Source organism: Simochromis diagramma, unplaced genomic scaffold, assembly GCF_900408965.1.
Source record: "Simochromis diagramma unplaced genomic scaffold, fSimDia1.1 OVJJ01000669.1, whole genome shotgun sequence".
In the NCBI taxonomy this organism is placed as follows: Eukaryota; Metazoa; Chordata; class Actinopteri; order Cichliformes; family Cichlidae; genus Simochromis; species Simochromis diagramma.
The window spans coordinates 3,982,085-4,005,827 of NW_024387458.1; the positions used below are offsets into that span (position 1 = coordinate 3,982,085).

A 23,743-nucleotide genomic window follows, 5' to 3' on the forward strand; every position below is an offset into this window, starting at 1 on the left:
TCTGATTTAGTTCTGAGCTCAGATAAAAGAATTATTGTGGGTGATTTTAACATCCATGTAGATGCTAAAAATGACAGCCTCAACATGGCATTTAATCTGTTATTAGACTCAATTGGTTTCTCTCAAAATGTAAAAGAACCCACCCACCACTTTAATCACACTCTAGATCTTGTTTTAACATATGGCATAGAAACTGAACATTTAACAGTGTTTCCTGAAAACCCTCTCCTGTCTGATCATTTCCTGATAACATTTACTTTTACAATAATTGATTACACAGCGGTGAAGAGTAGACTTTATCAAAGTAGATGTCTTTCTGAAAGTGCTGTAACTAAGTTTAAGAATATAATCCACCCACTGTTATCATCTTCAATGCCCTGTACCAACACAGAGCAGAGCAGCTATCTGAACGCTACTCCAACAGAGGTCGATTATCTTGTTAATAATTTCACCTCCTCACTACGTACGACTCTGGATACTGTAGCTCCTGTGAAAACTAAGGTCCTCTAATCAGAAGTACCTGACTCCGTGGTATAATTCTCAAACACGTACCCTAAAGCAGATGACTCGTAATCTGGAGAGGAAATGGCGTGTCACAAATCTAGAGGATCATCATTTAGCCTGGAGAAATAGTTTGCTGCTTTATAAGAAAGCCCTCCGCAAAGCCAGAACATCTTACTATTCATCACTGATTGAAGAAAATAAGAACAACCCCAGGTTTCTCTTCAGCACTGTAGCCAGGCTGACAAACAGTCAGAGCTCTTTTGAGCCAACCATCCCTTTAACGTTAACTAGTAATGACTTCATGACTTCTTCACAAATAAAATTTTTATCATTAGAGAAAAAATTACCAGTAATCATCCCACAGATGTAATATTATCTACAGCTACTCTTAGTACCATTGATGTTAAGTTAGACTCTTTTTCTCCAATTGATCTTTCTGACTTAACTTCAATAATTACTTCCTCCAAACCATCAACGTGTCTTTTAGACCCCATTCCTACAAAACTGCTCAAAGAAGTCCTGCCATTAATTAATTCTTCGATCTTAAATATGATCAACCTATCTCTAATAATCGGCTATGTACCACAGGCCTTCAAGGTGGCTGTAGTTAAACCTTTACTCAAAAAGCATCTCTAGACCCAGCAGTCTTAGCTAATTATAGGCCAATCTCCAACCTTCCTTTATATCAAAAATCCTTGAAAGAGTAGTTGTCAAACAGCTAACAGATCATCTGCAGAGGAATGGTTTATTTGAAGAGTTTCAGTCAGGTTTCAGAGCTCAGCACAGCACAGAAACAGCTTTAGTGAAGGTTACAAATGATCTTCTTATGGCCTCTGACAGTGGACTCATCTCTGTGCTTGTCCTGCTAGACCTCAGTGCAGCGTTCGATACTGTTGACCATAATATCCTATTAGAGCGATTAGAACATGCTGTAGGTATTACAGGTACTGCACTGCAGTGGTTTGTATCATATCTATCTAATAGACTCCAGTTTGTGCATGTAAATGGAGAGTCCTCTTCACACACTGAGGTTAATTATGGAGTTCCACAGGGTTCAGTGCTAGGACCAATTCTGTTTACATTATACATGCTTCCCTTAGGCAGCATCATTAGAAGACATAGCATACATTTTCACTGCTATGCAGATGACACCCAGCTCTATCTGTCCATGAAGCCAGATAACACACACCAATTAGTTAAACTGCAGGAATGTCTTAAAGACATAAAGACCTGGATGGCCGCTAACTTTCTGCTTCTTAATTCAGATAAAACTGAGGTTATTGTACTCGGCCCTGAAAATCTTAGAAATATGGTATCTAACCAGATTCTTACTCTGGATGGCATTACCTTGGCCTCCAGTAACGCGGTGAGGAACCTTGGAGTCATTTTTGACCAGGACATGTCCTTCAACGCACATATTAAACAAATATGTAAGACTGCTTTCTTCCATTTGCGCAACATCTCTAAAGTTAGAAATATCCTGTCTCAGAGTGACCCTGAAAAACTAGTTCATGCATTTATTACTTCCAGGCTGGACGACTGTAATTCATTATTATCAGGATGTCCAAAAAACTCGCTGAAAAGCCTTCAACTAATCCAAAATGCTGCAGCAAGAGTACTGAAAGGGACTAGAAAGAGAGAGCATATTTCTCCTGTTTTGGCTTCCCTTCATTGGCTTCCTGTTAAATCCAGAATTGAATTCAAAATCCTGCTCCTCACATACAAGGTCTTAAATAATCAGGCCCCATCTTATCTTAATGACCTTGTAGTACCATATCACCCTATTAGAGCGCTTCGCTCTCGCTCTGCAGGCCTACTTGTTGTTCCTAGAGTATTTAAAAGTAGAATGGGAGGCAGAGCCTTCAGTTTTCAGGCCCCTCTTCTGTGGAACCAGCTTCCAGTTTGGATTCGGGAGACAGACACTATCTCTACTTTTAAGATTAGGCTTAAAACTTTCCTTTTTGCTAAAGCATATAGTTAGGGCTGGACCAGGTGACCCTGAACCTCCCTTAGTTATGCTGCAATAGGTGTAGGCTGCCGGGGATTCCCATGATGCATTGAGTTTTTCCTTTCCAGTCACCTTTCTCACTCACTATGTATTAACAGACCTCTCTGCATTGAATCATATCTGTTATTAACCTCTGTCTCTCTTCCACAGCATGTTTTTATCCTGTCTTCCTTCTCTCACCCCAACCGGTCGCAGCAGATGGCCCCGCCCCTCCCTGAGCCTGGTTCTGCCGGAGGTTTCTTCCTGTTAAAAGGGAGTTTTTCCTTCCCACTGTCGCCAAAGTGCTTGCTCATAGGGGGTCATATGATTGTTGGGTTTTTCTCTGTATCTATGAAGTGCCTTGAGGCGACTTTTGTTGTGATTTGGCGCTATATAAATAAAATTGAATTGAATTGAATTGGCTCCCTGTTAAATCCATAATTGAATTCAAATCCTGCTGCTCACATACAAGGTTTCGAATGATCAGGCCCCATCTTATCATGTCCTCTAAATTTTCTTGCAAAGCTTCCAGTGTCTGAAAATCTTACTCTTTGCTTCACAGCGGCCTCCATGTGGACGGTCCGCCCATCATCCCAACTCTCACCACCAGCTATGTCCATGGCACGTCTTCCACTTCGCTGCTCCACATGACGGTAGCAGAGAGCCTGCAGAGGTCGGTGGAGCGCTGGCCCGACAGAGAGGCCATGGCTTTCCTACAAGATGGAGTCCGCAAGACCTTCGCACAGTTCCAACAAGATGTGAGTCCTTTACTTTAAAGCACGTAGAGCAAGTGTGTCGAACTTATTTTAGATGATGGCTCGCATAAAGACCAGTTTGAGCTCAAGGTTGATGGAATAGTAATCAGCTGCTTAATTATTTAATTTTCAATTATTAAAAAAAACTCTGACTACTATCTGGGCCAGTCAGGTGACAGACTACTACTGTTCTACCCGACAACTGGAGATGCCATTTCCTGTTAACTTGTTTTTCTTGTTTAATAAACTAGAACAGCCCCTTTCTGCCTTTTATCAATATCATTTTTTTTAATGAGTCAAAGTACTTGACCAGAAGATTTGAAACATTGTTGCAAAGAAGAAAAGAGAAATCCATTGCATTGATAAATTGGGGGATTTACTGAAAGCCATCCAGAAGAACTGGACCCCCTCGTGATCTGTTCACTCTTCCCTCAGTGTCCATAAATAAGAGATCAAACAGTACTGTTGCCCGAGCATGTACTAGTTCTTAAATGGGACCATAGCTCTTTTCTTCTAAAACCAAATCTGGACCCTTGATCACATCAATCTAAAAGGTCCCTCGTGACCTCATGAAGATTTTCATGGTGTTGTCAGGTTTACTGTTCATCCACATGATCGAGGTGATCATCAAATCAGGTCTCAAGTGGATTCTGTGAAATGTGCACATATGGTTAATGCAGAGATTCATTTTCTTGTTTAGAAAATCTGCACATTTGCTCTTTGATTTTTTTTTTCCCTGTTTTTTCACTTCTTTTAAAGACTACATCTTTAGATTTAGAATAGAATAATCCTTTAAATCCCCACAAGGGGAAATTTAAACAAGCACATTTGATTGCTGAGTCATCACTAGCTACACAAGTCATAACAGGAGCTTTAAACTGACACTTCACAGCAAACTTTGACTCCTGCCTGAAAAGCACCTCCGCCACTGATGCCCTCACCTTTTATTTCATCATGTTTAGTGTAAACATGCAAGTCTAAAAGTCACTGGTCAAAGTCACAGCAGCACCACAGACAGTTTGCATTAACTTGGCACACTACAATCCCAGTATGCCTTTTATAGCAATACCTCTGCTCTACTTGGCAGCTCTGCTACGCTCTCCCTTCATGACATAAGAGAGAATGTGTTTGAGTTTCTGATATCTTCCTATGCCTGGCTCTGCCTGACTGCTTTATAGCAAAGCTAGAAAGGCGTTTTGTTAAGTTAATATCCTCATGACAGGATCTTAAATGACTTATGAGGAACATTATCCATTTAAAAAAGAAAAACACTCTTTAATGTATGAAAAGTGAGGGTAGTTCCTGTATGTTTCAGCCAATCAGGTGTTGGCTGTGGCTCTTTCAGTCGTGCTGAGTCTGCATCTCTGCTGCTGCTATCAGAGGAAATGAGGACAGATCCTATTTCAGAACTGAGCTGCCTACAGCGTCCCCAAAAACCTGACTTTACATAAATTACTTTAAACAGCTGTTTTCTTTATTTGAAAGGGAAGAAAACTGTAGTTGTCACATGGAAATGTTGCTTTGCTAACACTATCGGTGCTTTCTCTGTAGTTTTTCATTGTGACGTGTGTGAAACATGGCAGACTGCTCTGTTGCTGGCGTAATGTAAAGCACAGTAATCTTTGGACCTGCAGCATCCCCTGGATGTTTGATGGTCTCACTGCACAGAGTTATTTGTGTCTCTTCAGGTGGACCAGGCTGCAGCCGGGCTGCTGGCGCTCGGAATGAAGAAAGGAGACCGGCTCGGCATGTGGGGACCAAACACTTATGAGTGGGTCCTGTTCCAGTTTGCAACAGCCAAAGCTGGGATTATACTGGTGAGTTAAAGCTGGGCATGTTGCAGTATTGAAATTTGGTAAGGTTGAAAACTAAGTAGGGGCAGGTGACTGGCTAAAGTCGTGTAGATGCCTTCAGATACCTCACAAATGTCACTTATGTGTTAAGGAAATCCTGTTCAGTGGGTCTAAGTTGTGGACCCCGATAAGCAGGAAACTAGATGGATATCCAGCTCTGCAAAAGTCCTGCTGTGTGACCCAGACGCCAAGAGGTGGCGTGGTCGGCCAGCCTGACCCTCAGGAAGTTATTGACGAGGACACTGGACTGCAGATCAATGCTTTCTGTCTGCCATGCTTCAAAGAGATGCCTGGACTGAAGATGATAAAGATGAAACTTAGTTTCTTGAAAGCTCTAGTTTCGTCTCCTTCCTAATGTTTACCTTCCACAGGTGGCTGTGAACCCAGCATACCAGGTGCAGGAGGTGGAGTTTGCCTTGCAGAAGGTGAGCAGTTTTTATTTTTATTTTCAGCCTGATTATGTTTTCTTTTTTTTAATTCTTGGACACAGAGACACATGCATATGTGTGACACGTGAAAGTTTAACTTCTCTGCTCCTTTTTTTTTTTTTTACAGGTTGGGTGCAAAGCTGTAGTGTGCCCTACACAGTTTAAAACCCTGAATTACTGTGACATGCTGAGGAAGATCTGTCCAGAAATCGAGACGTCCAGCCCAGGAGACATCAAGAGCAGCAGGTACAGACCCGTCGAAATGTGATGTTCCCTCCAAGCATGAAGGCGGCAGGTTTAACGGTTTAAAGATTATTGTGACACTAACACTGGCCATGAGGCTGATTTGTATCCTTGGAAGAACCAAAGATGAGCTTTTCAAATTCGACTGTGGAGAGACGTGGTGGTTGGAGGCTTTTAAAACAGAAGGTTTTGCATTAGAACTAGTGCAAAAACATACATGCTTCATATGCTGATAGCTTCTTTACATTGGACATTGCAAGGTTTGCTGTTAATCATTTGGTTGGTTCAGTTCCTTTAAAGTTAACTGATTTCTTCAGAACACGTTGCTATTGTCTGTTTACCTGACTGATACTCTTTACTTACAGCTTTGCCAACCAACAGATTTCCAGCGGTTAAACATCACAGCCTGACCGTCATTTCTCTGGTTATGCTGACCCTCTGATTGTTTGCTTTCCTTTCACCAGACTCCCTGAACTCCGCTCCGTGATTGTTTTGGACAGCCGACAGCCGGGCATGCTTCACTTTGAGGATGTGATGCAGGCCGGCGGCAGTCAGCACATGCAGCAGCTTCAGGATCTGCAAAAGAAGATCTCGTTCGATGACCCCATAAACATCCAGTTCACTTCGGTAAGTGATGCGCAGTCACTGTTCTCTTCCCACTGTGGCTGGATGGCATGCAAAAGATTTTGTTGCCACAGGAAATATTTCAGAGTTCAACAAGTAATTATTATAAGACCTTAAACGACCTGCTGCAAGGTCATTAAAACTTTGAATGTTAGTAAAGTTTAAACTGGTGAGTCAAAGATTCACACACTGTACAGCTGCAATGAAGGGGGAAACTATCCACAGAGAACAAACTGTTTTTGTTAGAGGTGGTAAAGAAATTTTTTTCATGTCCAAAGTTTGGTGCTTTAACATTCACGTGTGTGGTGCCTGACCAAGAAGCAACCTCCTGAAGAATGGAGCTGAGATTCTTGTTGACCAGATCCCACTCACAAGGATGCTGCAAATAATCCATAGTGTTGTAATCTCCCAGGGACGATGGGAAAGGATGGTCTGTGTCCCTCCATGGATATGCTTCTGCAGACCATCACTGACCCACCACCACAGTCATGCTGAACAGTGTTGCAGGAGCCTAATGTTCTCCACGGCTTCTCCAGAGCCTTTCACGTCTGTCACATGTGCTCAGGGTGAACCAGTTCTCATCTGTGAAAAGCACAGGGAACCATTAGTGGACCTGCTAACTCTGGTATTCTATGAAAAATGTCAATTGTGCTCCACAGTGCTGGGAAGTGAGCACAGGGCCCACTAGAGGTCCTCAGGTCACCCTCATGAAGCGCGTTTCTGATTGTTTGGTCATGCACAGTCACACCAGTGTCCTGCTGGAGGTCATTTTGCAGCTCTGGCAGGTCTCATCCTGTTCCTTCTTGCACAAAGGAGCAGATACTGGTCCTGCTGAGGTTAAAGGCCTTCTACGGCCCTGTCCAGCTCTTATAGTGTTACTATCTCATGGAATCTCCCATATGCTCCTGAGACTGTGCCGGGAGACGCACCAAACCTTCTTGCGTTGACACGTTATTGATGTGGAATCCTGGAGGATCTAAACTACACCGACCCTTGCCAAATGCAAAACTAGTGAAAAACCATTAGAAAAGATGAGGAGGTAAAAAAATGTCCATGGCGTCCAGGTGTAAAACTATTCCTGTTTTACGGGTTTGTCTCATTGTTGAGCCTCTAGTGCACATGTTGGTAATTTCATTAACACCAAAGCAGCTGAAACAGATTAACAACCTGCTAAACAACACAGCGAAACACCTGCAGTCATAATGAAGACAAAATCAATCATATCCATTTGACTGTTTCTTTCTTTTTTCTAGTCAGAAATTGTGAATATCTAATCTTACAATCCTAAACTCATCGCATAATTTCAATGTATTATTATTTTCTTCAGTGTTATCTGGTAAAAAGGTATCATGCTGTCTGATAAACGTCTGCAAACACAAAGCCAACAGATTAAGTCCTACTTTATGTCTTTATAAGTGCAGTAATGTGAGAACAATATTTTACCAGGGTACAACTGGAGCTCCAAAGGGTGCCACCTTGTCACATCACAACATCATCAACAACTCCTACTTTATTGGAAGAAGACTGGGATACCACTGGAGAGTAAGTGAATTAATCAGGAATTCACACCATTAAGACCTTTTTTAATAATTTACTGATTTTTATTAATGTCTTTGTTAAAGTTTGGGCTTTATTTTATTTCAAAAATCCACGAAAGGATTCAAACTAACGAAGAACTGATCCTGTTATAAACTACTGTGTTTTTGCTTAAAGTCTTTTCATTGCAAAGTTTTTTTTTTTCCTAATTTTGACTCCTTTATTTCCTCGTTTTCCAGCCTCACACTCGAGTCTGTGTGCCAGTGCCTCTGTACCACTGCTTCGGCTCTGTGGGTGGCGGGATCTCCATGGCCGTGCACGGCATCTCCACCGTCTTTCCTTCCAGGGGATACGATGGAAAGGCAAACTTGGCAGCTATCGAGAGTGAAAGGTAATGTCAGAAGTTCAGGCTAGGATTTAAAAAATAGGAGACCTCTAAGCCTACAGGGCTGTGTTGTTGTGCGAGTTAACAGAAAGATATTTGATCTTTAATACGCTTGAACAAAAGGTCTGAGACTATAATCGCCTTTAAATCTGGAGCTGTGTTGTACCTTTGGGTTCCAGGATACCATCAAATTAAAGCAACACAAACTGGTTTCCACACGTCTCATGTTTCCCTGCTTAACGATGATTTTAAAAAAAATAAAAATTTCTAACTGTAATCTGAGTGCATCTCATTACTAACACAGAGGTCTGTGTTTGATCCTTTCTTACGGACTAATGGAGATTGTCTTGTGTATTTGTGGCATGTCTGCTGATTAAAGAAATGAGCTTTAGTCACCATTTAAAAACTTTGTGTTCATCTGAGTGTTGATCTCAGAAAGTCAAATATTGTTTTACTGCATGAGGCTGGTGAGCCTTAGTCTCAGATCCTTCATGAATGAGATCAGATATTTCCCAAAAGCACTTCCTGTGGCCTTGTAAACTGCCCCATTAGGATAACATAAACCGTGTGTGTGTGTGTGTGTGTGTGTGTGTGTGTGTGTGATGTCTCCCACGCTTGCCAAAGCGCAATGGATCCATGTTTTCATGTTTACAGCAAATTCTGAAAATTTAACAAATGTTGTCTCGTCTGACTCTCAATTTCTGCAGTGAGCGAATGTGAAGTGAAATTTAATTATATTTATAGAATACAAATTCAAAACAACAGTCACCTCAAGGTGCTTTATATTGTAAAGTGAAGACCCTACAATATTAGAAAGAACCACAACAATGAGATGACCCCCTATGAGCAGCGCTTGGGGGTTAGCAGGAAGAAACCTCCAGCAGGACCAAGCTCAGGGAGGGGCGGGGCCATCTGCTGTGACCGGTTGGGTGTGGAAGAAAAGAGGAGAGATGTGAAGTTTGATAACTGCTATTTAAAATGTAGCTTCAGTTTCCTGATATTAGGTGACGGGAGTTGCGGCATTCCTTTTTCTTTTTTTTCTTTTTCTTTTGACAATTCTCTATAAACCTTAGAGATGGTTTACAGAAATGCTCAGTCCTGTGTATACACTGCCACCCCTCTTGTAAAGGGAGTAGAATTTATAATTTATATTAGTATAGTATTGTCTTGTTTATTTTTGTCTATTTTTTTCTATCGTGCTTACTATGACTGGGAGAGTTCTGCACAAGAATTCCAGTGTGCCTTGACTGCTGGTTTATGCACAAATGGACTTTGAGGCCTCAAAGATAGAGCTGAATGTGTGACATCACGGCGTCTGTGTACATCATTTATATACAGTCTCATCTGTGGTTACAGTTCTGCTTTCTCTGCAGTTGTTGAGTTCTTCTCAGACTCCTGTAGTCACCTGTTTGATAACAAAAGTGCATCATAACCTTGGATACAGCTAATTTGCACTTTTGGTTTTGGGGTCATTTCCTGTCTTCACACAGTTAGTTTTTGGTTTTTTTTGTCCAGTTGTTATCATATGCAGATATTACATTTATATAAATACGTAATCGGTAACAAAAAGTGTTTTTTGTTACCGAATATTTTAAACACTGTCCAAATGTTCTCTTCTCAGGTGCACCTTCATCTATGGCACGCCCACCATGTATGTCGACATGCTCAACCAGCCGGACCTCACTAAATATGACTTGTCATCAGTGGAGGGAGGTGAGAAAAGAAAATGATTTTTAAAGTTCATTTTCTGATATATATATATTTTTGCATTTATTTGCTTCTGTTTGTTTACATCTTTGAACTTTAGGCATCATGGCTGGTTCACCCTGCCCTCAAGAACTTGTGAAGAAAGTTTTCTCTGACTTGAATGCGAAGGAAATAACAGTGAGTCTTTTTTTGTTTTTTCCCCCCCAGTATAAGGTCAATGTTTGATTTATGAGTGATTTAATGGTGCAGTTTAACCTTTGCCCACTAGGGGGAGACAAATCCCCAGAAAAACGACATAATGGAGTGAGTTCTGATTTTTAAGGTAGAGACACAACAGTAGGCGTCTTGTAAGAAGGAATCTGTAAAAAGTTTATTGGATGTTAGCACTTCCAAAAGTCCAGGCTGAATATACATGAGCTATGTCTGAGGAAACCCTCTGATTTGCTGTTAGATGCTTGTTTAAAAAAAAAAAAAGTGAAAAGTGACAATGTCTCACAAAGAATTTGCTACAATGATCCTGCATTCATCTTCTTATTGACCAGGGTAGAAAAAAAATGACGATTCACTGATCTTGTCCTCACTTTCAGTCTTTTTGGCCACTCTAAATGTCAGTGGAGGTGTGCATGCAGAAACGAGGATAGATAAAGTGTCGTTGTTTGTGCAGCTCTTCACGTTATCCTCTGTTTGAACTGAGCTGTTTTCAGCTCCTCCACCTTTTAAGCCAACTTTTGCCTGATTGGCTGTGTCTTGCAAACAGAAGGTTGAAACAGGAGCTGAGCGGGGCTTCCTCAGAGAGCCACGTTGAGGATATCAGCTCATCTGCTGGGGCTGAACTCGAGGCTCTTTAAAAACGTGGTTTAACATGTTGAAGAAGACACTTTTACCAAGAGCTGAACAGGAAGAAAAACAGACAAGCAAGCAACCACGCACAGGTGATTTTTGGTTAATGGTTGATGGGTGTTTCCAGTCTTTCTTTTTAAAGCTTTAAAGACAAGAATGGAAACAATCTCCTTGACACATGAGCTTATTTTAAGCTCATGTGTTTTGTTTTGCTTAGACTGATTCACGGTTTTTCCATTGTGCTGAAAAATTGAATGCACAGGGACGGGATGGCGAATCTCTCCTCAACATTTTCCTCATTTACTTAAAAGCATCTCTTTTTTCCATCCCGTCTGCTTCCACTTCATGCTGAAGTCTTCATCTTTGATATAAATGAATGAGAATTATATTTAAATCAAGTCGATGCGTGTTTGTGTGTAACTGAAGCAGACCAAGGGCGACGTGTGTGTCTGTGTTTATGCTGCTGACAGCCTCTGGCAGATGAATAGATGGAGAGTCTTTAAGTAGAAACAGTTAGCATTGCTTTCATTGTAGCCGGTCACCTGGACGGGCTCCTGCTCGGCGTCTCCTGTGGGAGAAAAGACACAAACTCAGCAGCCAAGTCAAACAGTCGGCCCTCCAACCAGAGACCCCGCGACCTGGACTCGGTGTGCTGGACCCCAGGGCCAAGATGGAAACGTTCAGTCTGGGATAGAGGGGGAGCACACGGAGTTCTGTGGTCAAAAAGAGAAAATCATAACAGTGCAACGCCAAATCTGAGCTACTCCAAAACCACCTTAAACCTCATTTGGGAATCCGCTGTCACAATGCACCAAAGTCCAGCTGAAAACCTTCCATCACAGCCGAGATGAGACTTTATACTTGCACAAAACTGCACATCAGGCGTTTGTAAAGGCCAGCGAGCGTTTAACTGTCATTTAACGGTCTACAGTTTCCAGTTAATTATCGCTCTTTCAGAGATGTCTTCACAGCTATTTGTTTATCTGTCAGTAAGGCTGTAGAAAAACTACAGGGCTGACTGTTATGAAACTTGGAGAGGTGGAGCAGAGACAAAGAAAGAACTCATTAAATTTCTCCATGTCAGAGTGCTCTTCTGTTTTAAAATAAGCATCGTTTCACAGCCTGTGTGGGAAGCAGATTCCTCTCTAGATGTCTTGTCTTTAAGAGCTTTTAAAGATGGGAAATTTGCTGAGAGTTGACACTGATCACATGTTAAACGTTATGATCAGCTTGGCATCAGACACTCAGAAGCTGCTTTGCATACTTTGCATTCTCTAAAATGATTTAAATACAACCTCAAAAGAGCCACACATGACAGATTAATTTGTAGTAATGACTTTCTCTGTGACTTGATCAGACTCTGTGGAGGAATTTTGGAGCACTCTTCTAGTGTTGCTTCGGTTCCCACCAACGTATTTTAATCAGTTTGAGGTCGGGTTCATTGCAGCGTCTTGATTCTGTTGTAGATTTGCTGCTGTGCTTTGGATCGTCGTCCTGTTTCATGTCCCACAGCTAAAGCTCGGCTTACAGAGGTCCTCACATTTGACTCTAGAATACTTTCGCGTTCAGATGAGTTTATCGTCGACTCGAGGACTGCAAGGTGCCCAAATAGCGACTTCTCAACCACTGTGCTGACAGTTGGTACGAGGTGTATGTGCTGATGTTCTCCAATCTGTGCATTATAGCCAAACATCTCCACTTTGTTGCAGAAATCTTTCTTTAGCTGCAACTTTGCAAACCTGACCCAACTCCTGGCAACCTTTGCAAACGAGCCATCATTGTTCAGTCTTTCTAACTGTAGCGTCTGAGGTCTAGCTCTTCTGCAGTTTTGCATGCTCTGATCTTGGGATAATTATTAAAATAAAGGACGACACAATTTAATGTGTCACTGGTTGAATTTTCTGCTGAGTTTTTGTCTGCAAAATATAATTAATTTCTTTATTTTGTTTTGCAAATAAAAATATTAGCGTTTATGTCTAAGTTAAATTTGTCCTCACATATAGTAGTAAAAAACTTTGTTTTCTCGACTAGAGCAACAACATCATCACTGATTTGTTATCTTTTTCTCTTATTCTGGTCTTATAGAAGGCTTTGAGACCTGATTTGTTATAATTTACATCAGAAAAGCTCAACTTAAAGTGGCGGCTGCTCTCCCTGGAGTCAACACAAGAAAACAATCAGATAATTACAGAAAAGCTCCCTGGTATTCCCTAAAGCCCAAGTTAAAATGTTTAGATCTTATTTTTACTTGGCAACAGGAAAAACAGGAAAAAGAAACAAAAAAGAAAACCAACAAAACTGTCTTCAAAACTACTTAAAATTGCTGACATGATCATTTAATCTATCAACTGCTGTACTGTGGAGGCAATTTAAAAAATAAAAATAAAAATAAAAAAAAGCCCCTGGAAGTCAGTGATCCCAAACCCTCCCAAAAAGTCAGAATATTAACACCTAAAAACCAAAAATTGTTTTCTTTAGAACTTTTCGATATTTTAATCGGTGAGCTTTAGAGGTGCTGATGCTCCAAGCCCAGGTTTCCGGTCTTTATGCACCACTTCCTGGCTGCAGCTTCATATTCTGAGTAGTAATCTACATTTCCTCTTTTCGTCATGGCTTGTTCGGTACCTGTGGGCTGTGAGTTCATTGGCGCATGCCCTTTTTGGCCCTCGCTGTCTTCGGTCTGCAGCGCTTGAAGCCAGTGATGTCTCTGACCTGCTTGCCCTTATGCTGATTCGGAGATGCGCACAGTGCATCTGGACGGTTCAGGCTTGGGATCGAGTCCATCCACCTGCAAGAAGCCAAAAATATGAGAAGCATGAAGGAGCATCTTTCTTATTTAATACAGTGTGTGAACCTGAATAGACACTTATCGGGCGATTCCTGTTCGATAACCGTGAAGCTGCTCCTGTGTTTGTAGCTGTCAGTGATGCTGCAGGAGTTTGCTGGTTGGCTGAACAGGCTGATTCTTTAGCCTCGACAAATGTTGGATGATTTAGCGAAAAACGTCGTGCAGAAAGTTCCCAGAGGAGGAATCATATGGCTTTAAAGCCAGTGGCGCTACCAGCAGAGTTTAGAGTAAAATTACATGATTGCATGATTACGAATGGATTGTATGTTACAAATTTCATGGCAATCAGGATGAAGAGAAGTAACGTTATTAAAGTAGCACAAAGACTTCATGTGAGAAACGGATGTATCCACCATATCATCGTTATGTGGGGGATTTAGCTTTTTGGGACCTCAAGTTTTTTTTTTTTTGTTTTTTTTTTTGAAGGGACCATATTTAGGTAATATTAAAGTAATTTTTTAATGCAGTTATTTTATGCAAAAGAAACCTTGCATTCTTTCCAGTGGCCACTAGGGGGCAACTGACTGAAGGTTGAAGAAATCTGAGAAACTCCTTTACATTTCTTGATTTTATGACCTCAGGGGGGCAAAAAAAAATTCCTAATGAGTTTATTGTATTACAGAAATCTTATTCAACCCAGCATGATGTTCACTTTGTAACCGATTGGCTCGTGTAGAGTAAAAAACAGATGTGAGATGTGAATTACTGCTAAACTGAGTCACTGTGAGTAATGGTTGTTTGAAGCACAGTATAAATGTGCTTTTTGTGTTGTCTTTTAAAAAAAAAAAAAAAGGTGAAAATTATGAAATCAGAAGAATAGTTGGATTTTTTTTACAACATAAATGTGCAATTCTGCCACAGTTTGTGTTTATAACATTTAAATATATCACAGTTATCATCACGTGCATATGATGACATTGCTGCTTTATAATTTATTTTTTTTAATTTTTAAAAACAATTTTTTTTTTTGGAATGGAAAAATATCAAAAGTCAAAATATTTAAAGATCCCCTCATTCCAGGAATCCTACTCGATCGTTAGTTGAAGATCAGCTTTGAGTCTTACTTGCGCAGTGGAGCTATCTGGCAGCTGCAGTTCCATGGGTTGTTGAAGAGGGTGAGGTTGGTGATGGTGTTGAACTGGAGGCTTTTGGGAATCGACTTTAGCCTGTTGTTTTCCAGGTGAAGCACCTTGACCGTCGTCACACCGGTAAACGCGCCGTCGGATAACTAGAAAAATGCAAAGCAGCACATGAGCTGTATTTTATTTCTGTTTTTTTTTTTTTAAGGGAGTGGAAATCTACCTGAAACTTGCGTGAAATGTTGGTAAAAATCTCGGGATATCCTCCATATCTGTCCAGGGTGTGGGGGTTAAGGGCGGGGGTAGAGCGAGGGAGTCGTGCCAGCGTTTTCCTCTTTGGATAAGTGTTGGTGCAGGAGGAAGGATGAGAGGTGGCTTTCATCCCAAACACTGACAGTCTGTGAACTCTTTCTTTCCTTCACGGGTGCTAAAAGCTTCAGAGAGGTGCTACATGAGCTGACGTACATCAAGTGTCGTCTCCACCAGCAGGAGGACACGGGCGGATGAGAGGGGAGCAGAGCTTTGCTTGTTTTATGTAAGACTGGAGGAGAAGAGGTCGTTTGGAAATTTCCACTGCAGAGTGAGAAGTCGCTGAGGCGCTGGTGTTTTGAAGGAGTGAAAGATGGATGACTTCCAGCCTGGTCGAGGTGTGTTCACTCCTTCTGTCGTCTCAGTCTTCGGGATGCTGCCATGAAGGCTCGCAAAGGCCCCAATTGTCCATTCAGCTGGGCCAATGGCAGGCTAAAAATACTCCTCTTTCATGCACCGTGGAACACCCTGCTTCTATTTACCTGTCTCCTCAACCCTCCTGACCTGTTTACAGGACCCTCACAGCCAAAGCAGAAAACGCCTCGCTGAAAATAACACTTGTGCAATAATTAGACTCGGCCACGCTTGGCCATACTCCAGCAAACAAAAACAAACCAAAAATACCAGCATTTGGCTGGAAATCTGCTTAATCTGCCCCGGCCGTGTGTGCTGGAGTCGGCGCCTCCTGCTGCTTCCACCTGGCTCGCGCACAGCCTCAGCGTGAGAAGCTTGTTATTTTACAGTTTACCTTTCTGGGATGCCTCCATATTTTGGCACGGGTACACTCAAATATTGGATTAACCCTGGAGTATGAGGCAAACATGCTCTCGAAGAGCTTAAACTGTACGCGCTCCTGCTGCAGCTGATGTGGAGGAACAGACGGGCGTCCCACAGGCTGCTGTGAAAACATCTGTCTCATTAGGTTCAACTCACTTTCTCATATGGGGCATTAAAATGGTCTGTTTTAATCTAATTTCTGGACACGTTCCAATTTAAATACAGCAGCGATGAGTAAAACTGCACTCCAGGGCACAAGGGAGGATCCACAGTTGGAGTCACTTCCTCTGACATGTTTGTATTGTACTTTTGACCTGCCGTCATTGAAGAGGCTGATTGGAGCGTGTTTTTAAAGGCACTGTTGAGACCATAAATGTAAAGTCCAGCTGGAATAACCAGTAAATGCATTTAACTCTCATTTCCCCTTAAAAGCTACAAAGAGGTTCAAGTCTTACCTCTTTGCTGACTGACAGGATTGGCTTGTTCCACCCTTTAATTAAATCTGTAATTGGATGCCAGGTGCCAAAATACTGAGTTTGTGCTTAATGGATGACCCTGAATTATTTATCCAAAACAGTTTCTCAGTACCTGGTTACAGCGTGAAGAAAAAAAACAAATAAAAACTAAGGGCCTGGTTGAAGCTTTAATGCACACCCCTGCTCTCAGATTCTGTTGTTTGACAGGCTGAAGAAAAATCATTCTTTACACGCCTGCATGTCACAAACTTCTGACTTGTGACTTCCTCAGATTAAAGTAAGCATCTCAAAATCCCCTGATTATGCAAACTGTTGTGCTCCTTGTCTTTGAAAAGACCTGTTGAATCACAGTTTTGATCACCACAAATCAAATCTCGTACATTTACCCTGACACCTGTGCAGCTTTATAATAAGTTCACTTATGCATCTGTCTGCATTTGCTAATTCACTTCAAAATAAAACTGAAGCTCAAGGTCATACTTGTAGAACGTTTTAAGACCCCACAAATTGAAATGTAGTACAGTTAGGTTTAATACGCACACGCTTCTCAGTAGATCAACTCTGAGAACTTCACAGCTTTTTGCTAAACTCCTGCTCTGATCTGCATCCGGAGAAAGATCCCGTTTGGTTAAGCACATGTGTACCCTTGAGCATCAAACATCTGCTGTTTTCGAGAGATGGAAAACTGCAGCAGCAGCTTTGCATTATAAGCGTGAACTGAGACACGTGTGGAGGAAGTGAGAACGCCCAAGAACACAAGACTGGCTTAAATCTCACTCTTTATGTAAGCTGTAATCACGGGATTAATGAGAGAAGACTATTGTGGGGGCACTTTTGTTCTTACCTGTTACAAGGAGGATGGTTTGGAAACTGCACTCATGTAAATTTGTAGTTTTTTAGGGAAGCAAATATTAAGTCAGACATGCAGAGACCTTATTATGACATAACTGTTTTAGTTCGTCACAATGTTTTCTTAAAGCTGAGCCAATTAATTCAAAAGACCTTTACAAAGGCTGTCTTGTACGTTTCTTCTAAATAACCTGAAGATATTTAAGAGTCTACAAGCAGTTTGAAAAAGACCTCATTTCAACAGGTTGTTTAAATTTCAAGCCAAAACTTCTAGCAGTGACGTTTGCCAGGCTTGATGCTTTGCCAGTAATAAGCCCAGTAAAACCACAGACTGACCTTCTCCAGACCCATGTTGTCCAGGTGTAGTTTCTCCATATAGCGCCCAAAGCTCTGGAAGGCGTTGTCAGGGATAGTCTTCATGGGGTTCTTCCCCAGCGTGAGCTCCTCCACCACCCGCAGTTTGCTCATTGCCACGCTGGGATAAGTGGACATCTTGTTGCCGTCCAGGTGAAGTTTGGCGAGGTTCTCTACGTCGTCCAGAGAGCTCGCGTGCAGTGTCGTCAGCTCGTTGTTACTAATGTGCAGCCAGCGCAGGTCTTTGGCGCCCGAGAAGGTCCCCTGACGCAGCTCCCGCAGCTTGTTGTCGCTGAGCTGCAGAACAAAGAGGTTGATCATTGGAGAGAAGATGCCCTTTGGCAGGTCGCTGATCTGGTTCCCGTCTAGGTGGAGGTAGGTGAGCTCGGTGAGATCCTCAAAGGCACCGGGCTTGATGGTGCTGATGTCATTGTTGGACAGGTAGAGGTAGACGAGCTTGTTCAGCCCCTTGAAGGCCTGGGATCCGATCTCTCGGAGGTGGCAGTGTTGCATGTGCAGAGAGATGAGTCCCTTGCTTTCGCTGAAGGCTCCCGTGGGTATGCTGCCCAGGTTGTTCCTCTGCAGGTTCAGCAAACGGGTGGCCTCCGACACCCGAGGGATCTTCTTCAGCCCCACGTTGTCACAGATGACGTGCTGAAGGTCACCGTGGCAGTGGCACTGGCTCGGGCACTGGGCCGGGGCGCCCCGCACTACGATGCCCAGCATCAGGAGGCAGGTCCACAGCAACAACCAGCTCACACAGCGCATCCTGAAAAGCTTGTAAATGTAACTCGGGTCAGTTAGAAAAATCCTGCAAAAGTGTCAGAGATCTGCAGAGAAATGTGAAGAGCAAAGGCGAACGCTTGATCCTGTTTGTTTGTGCTGAGAAACAGACGGACAGAGGAGGAGAGAGGAGGTGGGCAGAGCTGAGAGACACTTTGAGAGGAGGATGGACAGAGCACACAGCACTATTTATAACATTTACTTGAGGAAAAATACTGAGGAGGGCCTGCCAGGGTGTTGGACTGAGAGATCTGCAGGAGGAAGTCAACTGTCTGAGAGTTTAACCCTAAATGAGCAGAAAGGTGAACCTCAACTAGTCTTTTTCTTTGCAGCTGGCTTCGTTTTTGCAGGATTTGCAATGAGCTTGCTGCAGGATGCACACCTTCAGACAGTTGATAAGAGTTTGTAACGTTTGATTAACTTCCAGGTGCATGTTAGACAACGTGGCACGAGGTCAGCTTGGCTCTGTGCTCGCTCCCAGACATCGCTATTGTTTTTTCAGTCTGCGGTGGCAGGAAAATGAGCCACTCCTGTGTAGCTGTTTTATAACCTATAATAGTCTCCAGATGGCTTTTAATCCTATTGCAAAAAAATATACTTCCATCATCACAGCAGTGAAAGTTTTAGATGCCACTTTACATTCCTGTGTGCATTCCTTTGTTTTGTGGTATCATGCAGTGGTATTTTTCCAGACCTCTGTGCAAATGATGGAGTGGCTTAACTTTTTTTTTTGTTTTGTTTTTGTAATGAATATGATTGGCTCAGGTTAGTGGATGGTTTGGCTTCAGGTGCGTGCGTTTATGAGATGAATGAACCCACCCAGGATAAACGGAATGTAGAGTTTACTTAACAAATCTAACATTTTATTGGCAATATTGTTTCCTGTGTGACTTTCCAGGTGAACGTTCTCACTGTAGCTCCTGTAAATTTCCCTAAAAGTCCCGTCTCCAGCAAAGTTGAACATTTTTCTAGTGCACCTCCCGCTTCTTATAAACGTAGTAAAGAAAGTTAAATACATGATATATACCATAAACCAAATTTTAGAGGGTAACATGGTCAGAAATGGATGTAGTGCATGGCAGTAATTGAGTGAATATAAAAAGAGCTAAGAGCTCACATGTGTAGTTAAAGTAGAAAAATGACTCCATTAGTTTGACTTTGTAAAACTTTATTTTTCTGCCATGATGGATATTTTATTTTGAAATGTTGAATAATGAAGTACATTAGCTGTGTAATATGCAATAGAAAATGAAACACTAACTATGGTAAGAATTTATTACTGCTAAATTATTTTTATTAATTCATTTTTAAGTAATAACATCAGATATTTTCCATTTCCAACTTTGCCTCTGAAAAGTTTAAGCCTTTTTCTCCTTTTATAAAGCACTGAGAACTGCTTTATTTTAGATTAGTGTGAGTTTTCTTGCTTTATTATTTTAGTTTGTATATCTTTATTGTTTAACTGTGGTGGTGTCTAGTTTTATTTTTCCTTGACATTCATTACAAACTGTTCTCTTTGTGTGTTTCATTCATATACAGTATGATACTATGATGCAGTCATGCGTGTCGTCATAGTATCATAGCATTATGTGATTGGTCAGATCAGCCGTGTTGGTCCACTGTGTGCTGCCAAAAACCCCTCTGAGCCACTGGGGCATGGCTGGATACAGGACCTCTGGAGGCGCCCCCTAGTGTCTGACACTGGCACTTTCTTTGTTTATCTACAGGATGCATCAGAACAATTTGGTTTTTATTGTGGAGACTTTTGGCTTGTGTTTGTTTGGGGTTTTTTTTTGTTTGTTTGTTTGTTTTTAAGTATTATTTGGACTCCACTGTGTTTCAGTCCCACCTGCTCATATCATTGTTTGTTTGACAGCTTGGATATGGCACCACGGAGAACAGCCCCGTGACGTTCCTCGCCTCCCCACTGGACAACATGGAGAGAAAGACTGAGACTGTTGGCTACATTACAGATCACTTGGAGGTAATTTGGCATGCTTCTCAATATAAATACTGAAATGCATTAAAATAAGATTTATTTTGAGTGCAAAAACTCATCCAAACAAAACAATTTGGGGAGGGCTGAACACTTGAATAAAAATCAGCAGGGAAGAAAACTTTTATTGTGACAAACAGTTATCGATGAGGGTGAATATTGGGGGAATATAGGGCAAAAAAACAAAGTAATGATTTCAAAGAAAGCTTGTACTAGCCTGAGTGAATCAAAACTTCACTTCTTTAACTCTGTGCAATACACCAAAAAATGTTTGGTGAATAAAAGTATGAATCATGAGTCACCTGCTCCACAGGCTAAAATAGTGGACCCTACAACCGGGATGGTTGTACCTGTGGGTACCTCAGGGGAGATTATGATCAGAGGATACTGTGTGATGCTGGAATACTGGAATGACAAAGCAAAAACAGATGAGTGCATCACTAAAGACCGGTGGTACAAAACTGGGTAAGTTTAATATCGTTGACCATAGTATTTTATTACAGCGATTAGAGTATTCTGTTACAGGTACTGAACTGTGGTGGTTTGAATCATATCTTTCTGATAGACTCCAGTTTGTTCATGTAAATGGAGAGTCCTCTTCACACACTGAGGTTAATTATGGAGTTCCACAGGGTTCAGTACTAGGGCCAATTCTGTTTACATTATTACACATGCTTCCCTCACCAGTATCATTAGAAGGCATAGCTTATATTTTCACTGCTATGCTGATGACACCCAACTTTATCTGTCCATGAAGCCAGATAACATGCACAAATTAGTTAAACTGCAGGAATGTCTTACAGATATAAAGACCTGGATGGCCGCTAACTTTCTGCTTCTAAATTCAGATAAAACTGAAGTTACTGTACTCGGCCCTGAAAATCTTAGAATACGGTATCTAACCAAATGCTTGCTCTGGATGGGATTACCTCGGCCTCCACTAACACTGTGAGGAACCTTGGAGTTGTTTTTGACCAGGATATGTTCGTCAATTTCTTATATTAAAGTTTTAGCCTTTTTTTTTTTTCCTTTCCATTGTCACAAAGCGCTTGATCATATTCTGATTGTTGGGGTATTCTCTGTATCATTGTAGACCTCATAATATAAAGCACCTTGAAGTGTTTCTCTGTGACAAAATTGAAATAAAAATATAAATTAAATCTAATTGAAGTCTTTAGTTAATCATCACTACTTTACAGCTGTTAGTATTGTCTGCATTTTCAGGCAGATAGGCTTTAAAGATAACTTCTGATTCTGTTAAAAGGCTGATTCTCTCCCATCCTTGTTCTTGGGCATTTAACTGTTTCTTTGTCCTCTTGGCCAGCGACATCGGCAGCATGGATACATACGGCTACTGCAAGATAGACGGCAGGATTAAAGACATGATCATCAGGGGAGGAGAGAACATTTACCCGGCAGAGATCGAGCAGTTTCTGCACAGACACCCCAAAGTTAAAGAGGCACAGGTGAGCTCAAACAGCAAGGGCTGAGCAGTAAACCTAGAGGGTGTTATAGGAAAACAAGAAGGGAGACTAACTGTACTCAATTATTCACTAGAAATTCTGCCGGTGAACTTCAGAAGCGCACAGAGTAAGTTTTATTTTAACATCAGACTGGCGTTCACTAAGATTGCTACAGCAGAAATTAAATTTTACTGAACATTGCTGCTTCCACACTTCAGAACAAGTCTTGTTAAAACTGTGTTAAGAGTGTGGCTTGATATTGTGTGTCATCAGTCTGAATTTCTTAACTTTTCTTAACACCTATTGTGCATTATTTACAAGTCCAAAAGGCAGGGTGACCCCTCCAACACACCACTCCCCCCCCATCGATGTGGCTAGGTGCATAATTGTTGGAAAGACACAAGTTTAGTCTCTGTATACCACCTCAGTGGATTTTAATCCAGCGGTCAAGAATGCACTTTCACCTTTTTAATTTGGTGGGGAGTTTTTTGCATTCCAGTTTCAGTTAAAAGCCAACAAGAATGAGAGCACACATGTGATTTAGATAAAAACGAGAAATGGAAAACTTATTTACGGTGTCGTTTAGTATAAATAGAAATGATAACAAGCTTCTGTCCAACTTGCGTTTGGCAGCCGTTCACTGTAACACTCAGTGTCTGGTCTAGAGGTTCATAAGTGATTTAAAACTGTGGAAGTTTGCCCAATTACTTTTGAGCCTCCTGAAAATGTGTCTTTAATTCCTAAACAGTTGATGCAAGTTATTAGTTGAGCCAAAGTTTTTGCACTTCAGTCACACTTTGATTCAAAACCTGCTGCAGCGGTGTAGAGATGACAAATGCATCAGCTGCAACAACGTAAAAATAAAGTGTTATAAAGAACACGTTTAAAGTCGCACGAAAACCATAGAGTCAGTGGAACATGCAAAGTGGCCTCCAGACTTTGCCAGGTTTTCAGTTAGGACACCCCCAAGAACATTTTAAGAAAATGTTAACATTTAAAATATTTGTTTTTTTTCCTTTAAATTTTTTTTATTATATTAACCCCTTAAAGAGTGTCTTGACTTGGCTTAATCTTTTGGCCCTTCATGTGATGTCTAATCCTCTGTGTTTGTCTTAGTTTCGATCTTCGTGTGCAGCGTTTGAATGTCCAAAGTTCTGTTCAGATATTTAAGATTTTGTACTGCTGACTGTTTGCTGTGTGATTCCAAATGTTCCTCGTTTCCTGCTGTTTTTCAGGTGGTGGGAGTTAAAGATGAGCGTATGGGTGAGGAGATCTGTGCCTGCATCAAACTGGTGGATGGAGCAGACTGCACTGCAGAAGAAATCAAAGCTTACTGCAAGGGACAAGTGGGGCACAGTTCCCGTCTTATATTTCATAATGAGCTGGAATTGTGTTGCACCATAATGAGCGCTGTTCATTTGCTCCTTTCAGATCTCCCACTTCAAGATTCCTCGTTATGTACTTTTTGTAACCAGCTACCCACTCACGATCACTGGAAAGGTAATTTCCTCAGTCCTGGCTCCTCTACCGAGCTCATAAAAAGCAGGAATTTCTTCCAGGATTCTTACAAATGACATAAATTAATCAGCAGGTTTAATAAAATGTCATTCATCCTGAGTGAAGAACATCTGTATTTAGCAGCTGCTGTAACAGTCTGCAATAATTTAGGGGAAGGAGAAATCCAGGATGAAAACACAAACTCCCCTCTGGTTCTTGTGTTTCTCTCGTGGGATGCTATTTAATATCATTTACTGAAGACTTGGCCCTGTGTTTGAACAGGCCTGCCCTGAATGCTCTCAGACAGGAGGGACGGGAAGCTATTAGCTCGTCTGCACGCACACTATGGCCTGTTAGATGAATCCCAGAGGGCTGGCAGGCTGTACTCGACCTGGACCATCAGATCAGATAAAACCAAAACCTCGATTTGAGATTCCTTCTAAACGGATC

At 41.6% G+C, this 23,743-nt stretch overlaps 2 protein-coding genes across 2 annotated transcripts in view; one reads left to right on the forward strand and one right to left on the reverse strand.

The window, feature by feature from the left end:
• acsf2 (acyl-CoA synthetase family member 2) overlaps positions 1-23,743 on the forward strand; it is a 31,147-nt gene that overhangs the window by 4,846 nt on the left and 2,558 nt on the right. Inside the window, exons 2-15 of the mRNA XM_040014164.1 lie at positions 3,054-3,249; positions 4,935-5,063; positions 5,471-5,524; positions 5,655-5,773; positions 6,235-6,397; positions 7,841-7,936; positions 8,170-8,321; positions 9,937-10,028; positions 10,123-10,199; positions 20,214-20,321; positions 20,647-20,798; positions 21,658-21,799; positions 23,032-23,142; positions 23,228-23,296. Of these exons, the coding sequence (XP_039870098.1) occupies positions 3,054-3,249; positions 4,935-5,063; positions 5,471-5,524; positions 5,655-5,773; positions 6,235-6,397; positions 7,841-7,936; positions 8,170-8,321; positions 9,937-10,028; positions 10,123-10,199; positions 20,214-20,321; positions 20,647-20,798; positions 21,658-21,799; positions 23,032-23,142; positions 23,228-23,296 (1,660 nt within the window). The remainder of the gene's footprint in view (positions 1-3,053; positions 3,250-4,934; positions 5,064-5,470; positions 5,525-5,654; positions 5,774-6,234; positions 6,398-7,840; positions 7,937-8,169; positions 8,322-9,936; positions 10,029-10,122; positions 10,200-20,213; positions 20,322-20,646; positions 20,799-21,657; positions 21,800-23,031; positions 23,143-23,227; positions 23,297-23,743) is intronic.
• chad (chondroadherin) lies at positions 10,378-18,556 on the reverse strand. Its single transcript, XM_040014165.1, has 4 exons — positions 17,537-18,556; positions 14,775-14,938; positions 13,488-13,650; positions 10,378-11,430 (listed from the first exon to the last, which is right to left on the reverse strand). The coding sequence occupies exons 1-3, from the start codon at positions 18,320-18,322 to the stop codon at positions 13,503-13,505; spliced, it is 1,098 nt and encodes a 365-aa protein (XP_039870099.1). The 5' UTR covers positions 18,323-18,556; the 3' UTR covers positions 10,378-11,430; positions 13,488-13,502.

Coding starts and splice junctions, on each gene's coding strand:
- chad (XM_040014165.1), bottom strand. CDS start 18,322: ATGCGCTGTGTGAGCTGGTTGTTGCTGTGGACCTGCCTCCTGATGCTG. Junction 14,939..17,536: donor ACAACATGGGTCTGGAGAAG/GTCAGTCTGTGG, acceptor GCATTTTTCTAG/TTATCCGACGGCGCGTTTAC. Junction 13,651..14,774: donor CAGATAGCTCCACTGCGCAA/GTAAGACTCAAA, acceptor GGCTTCTTGCAG/GTGGATGGACTCGATCCCAA.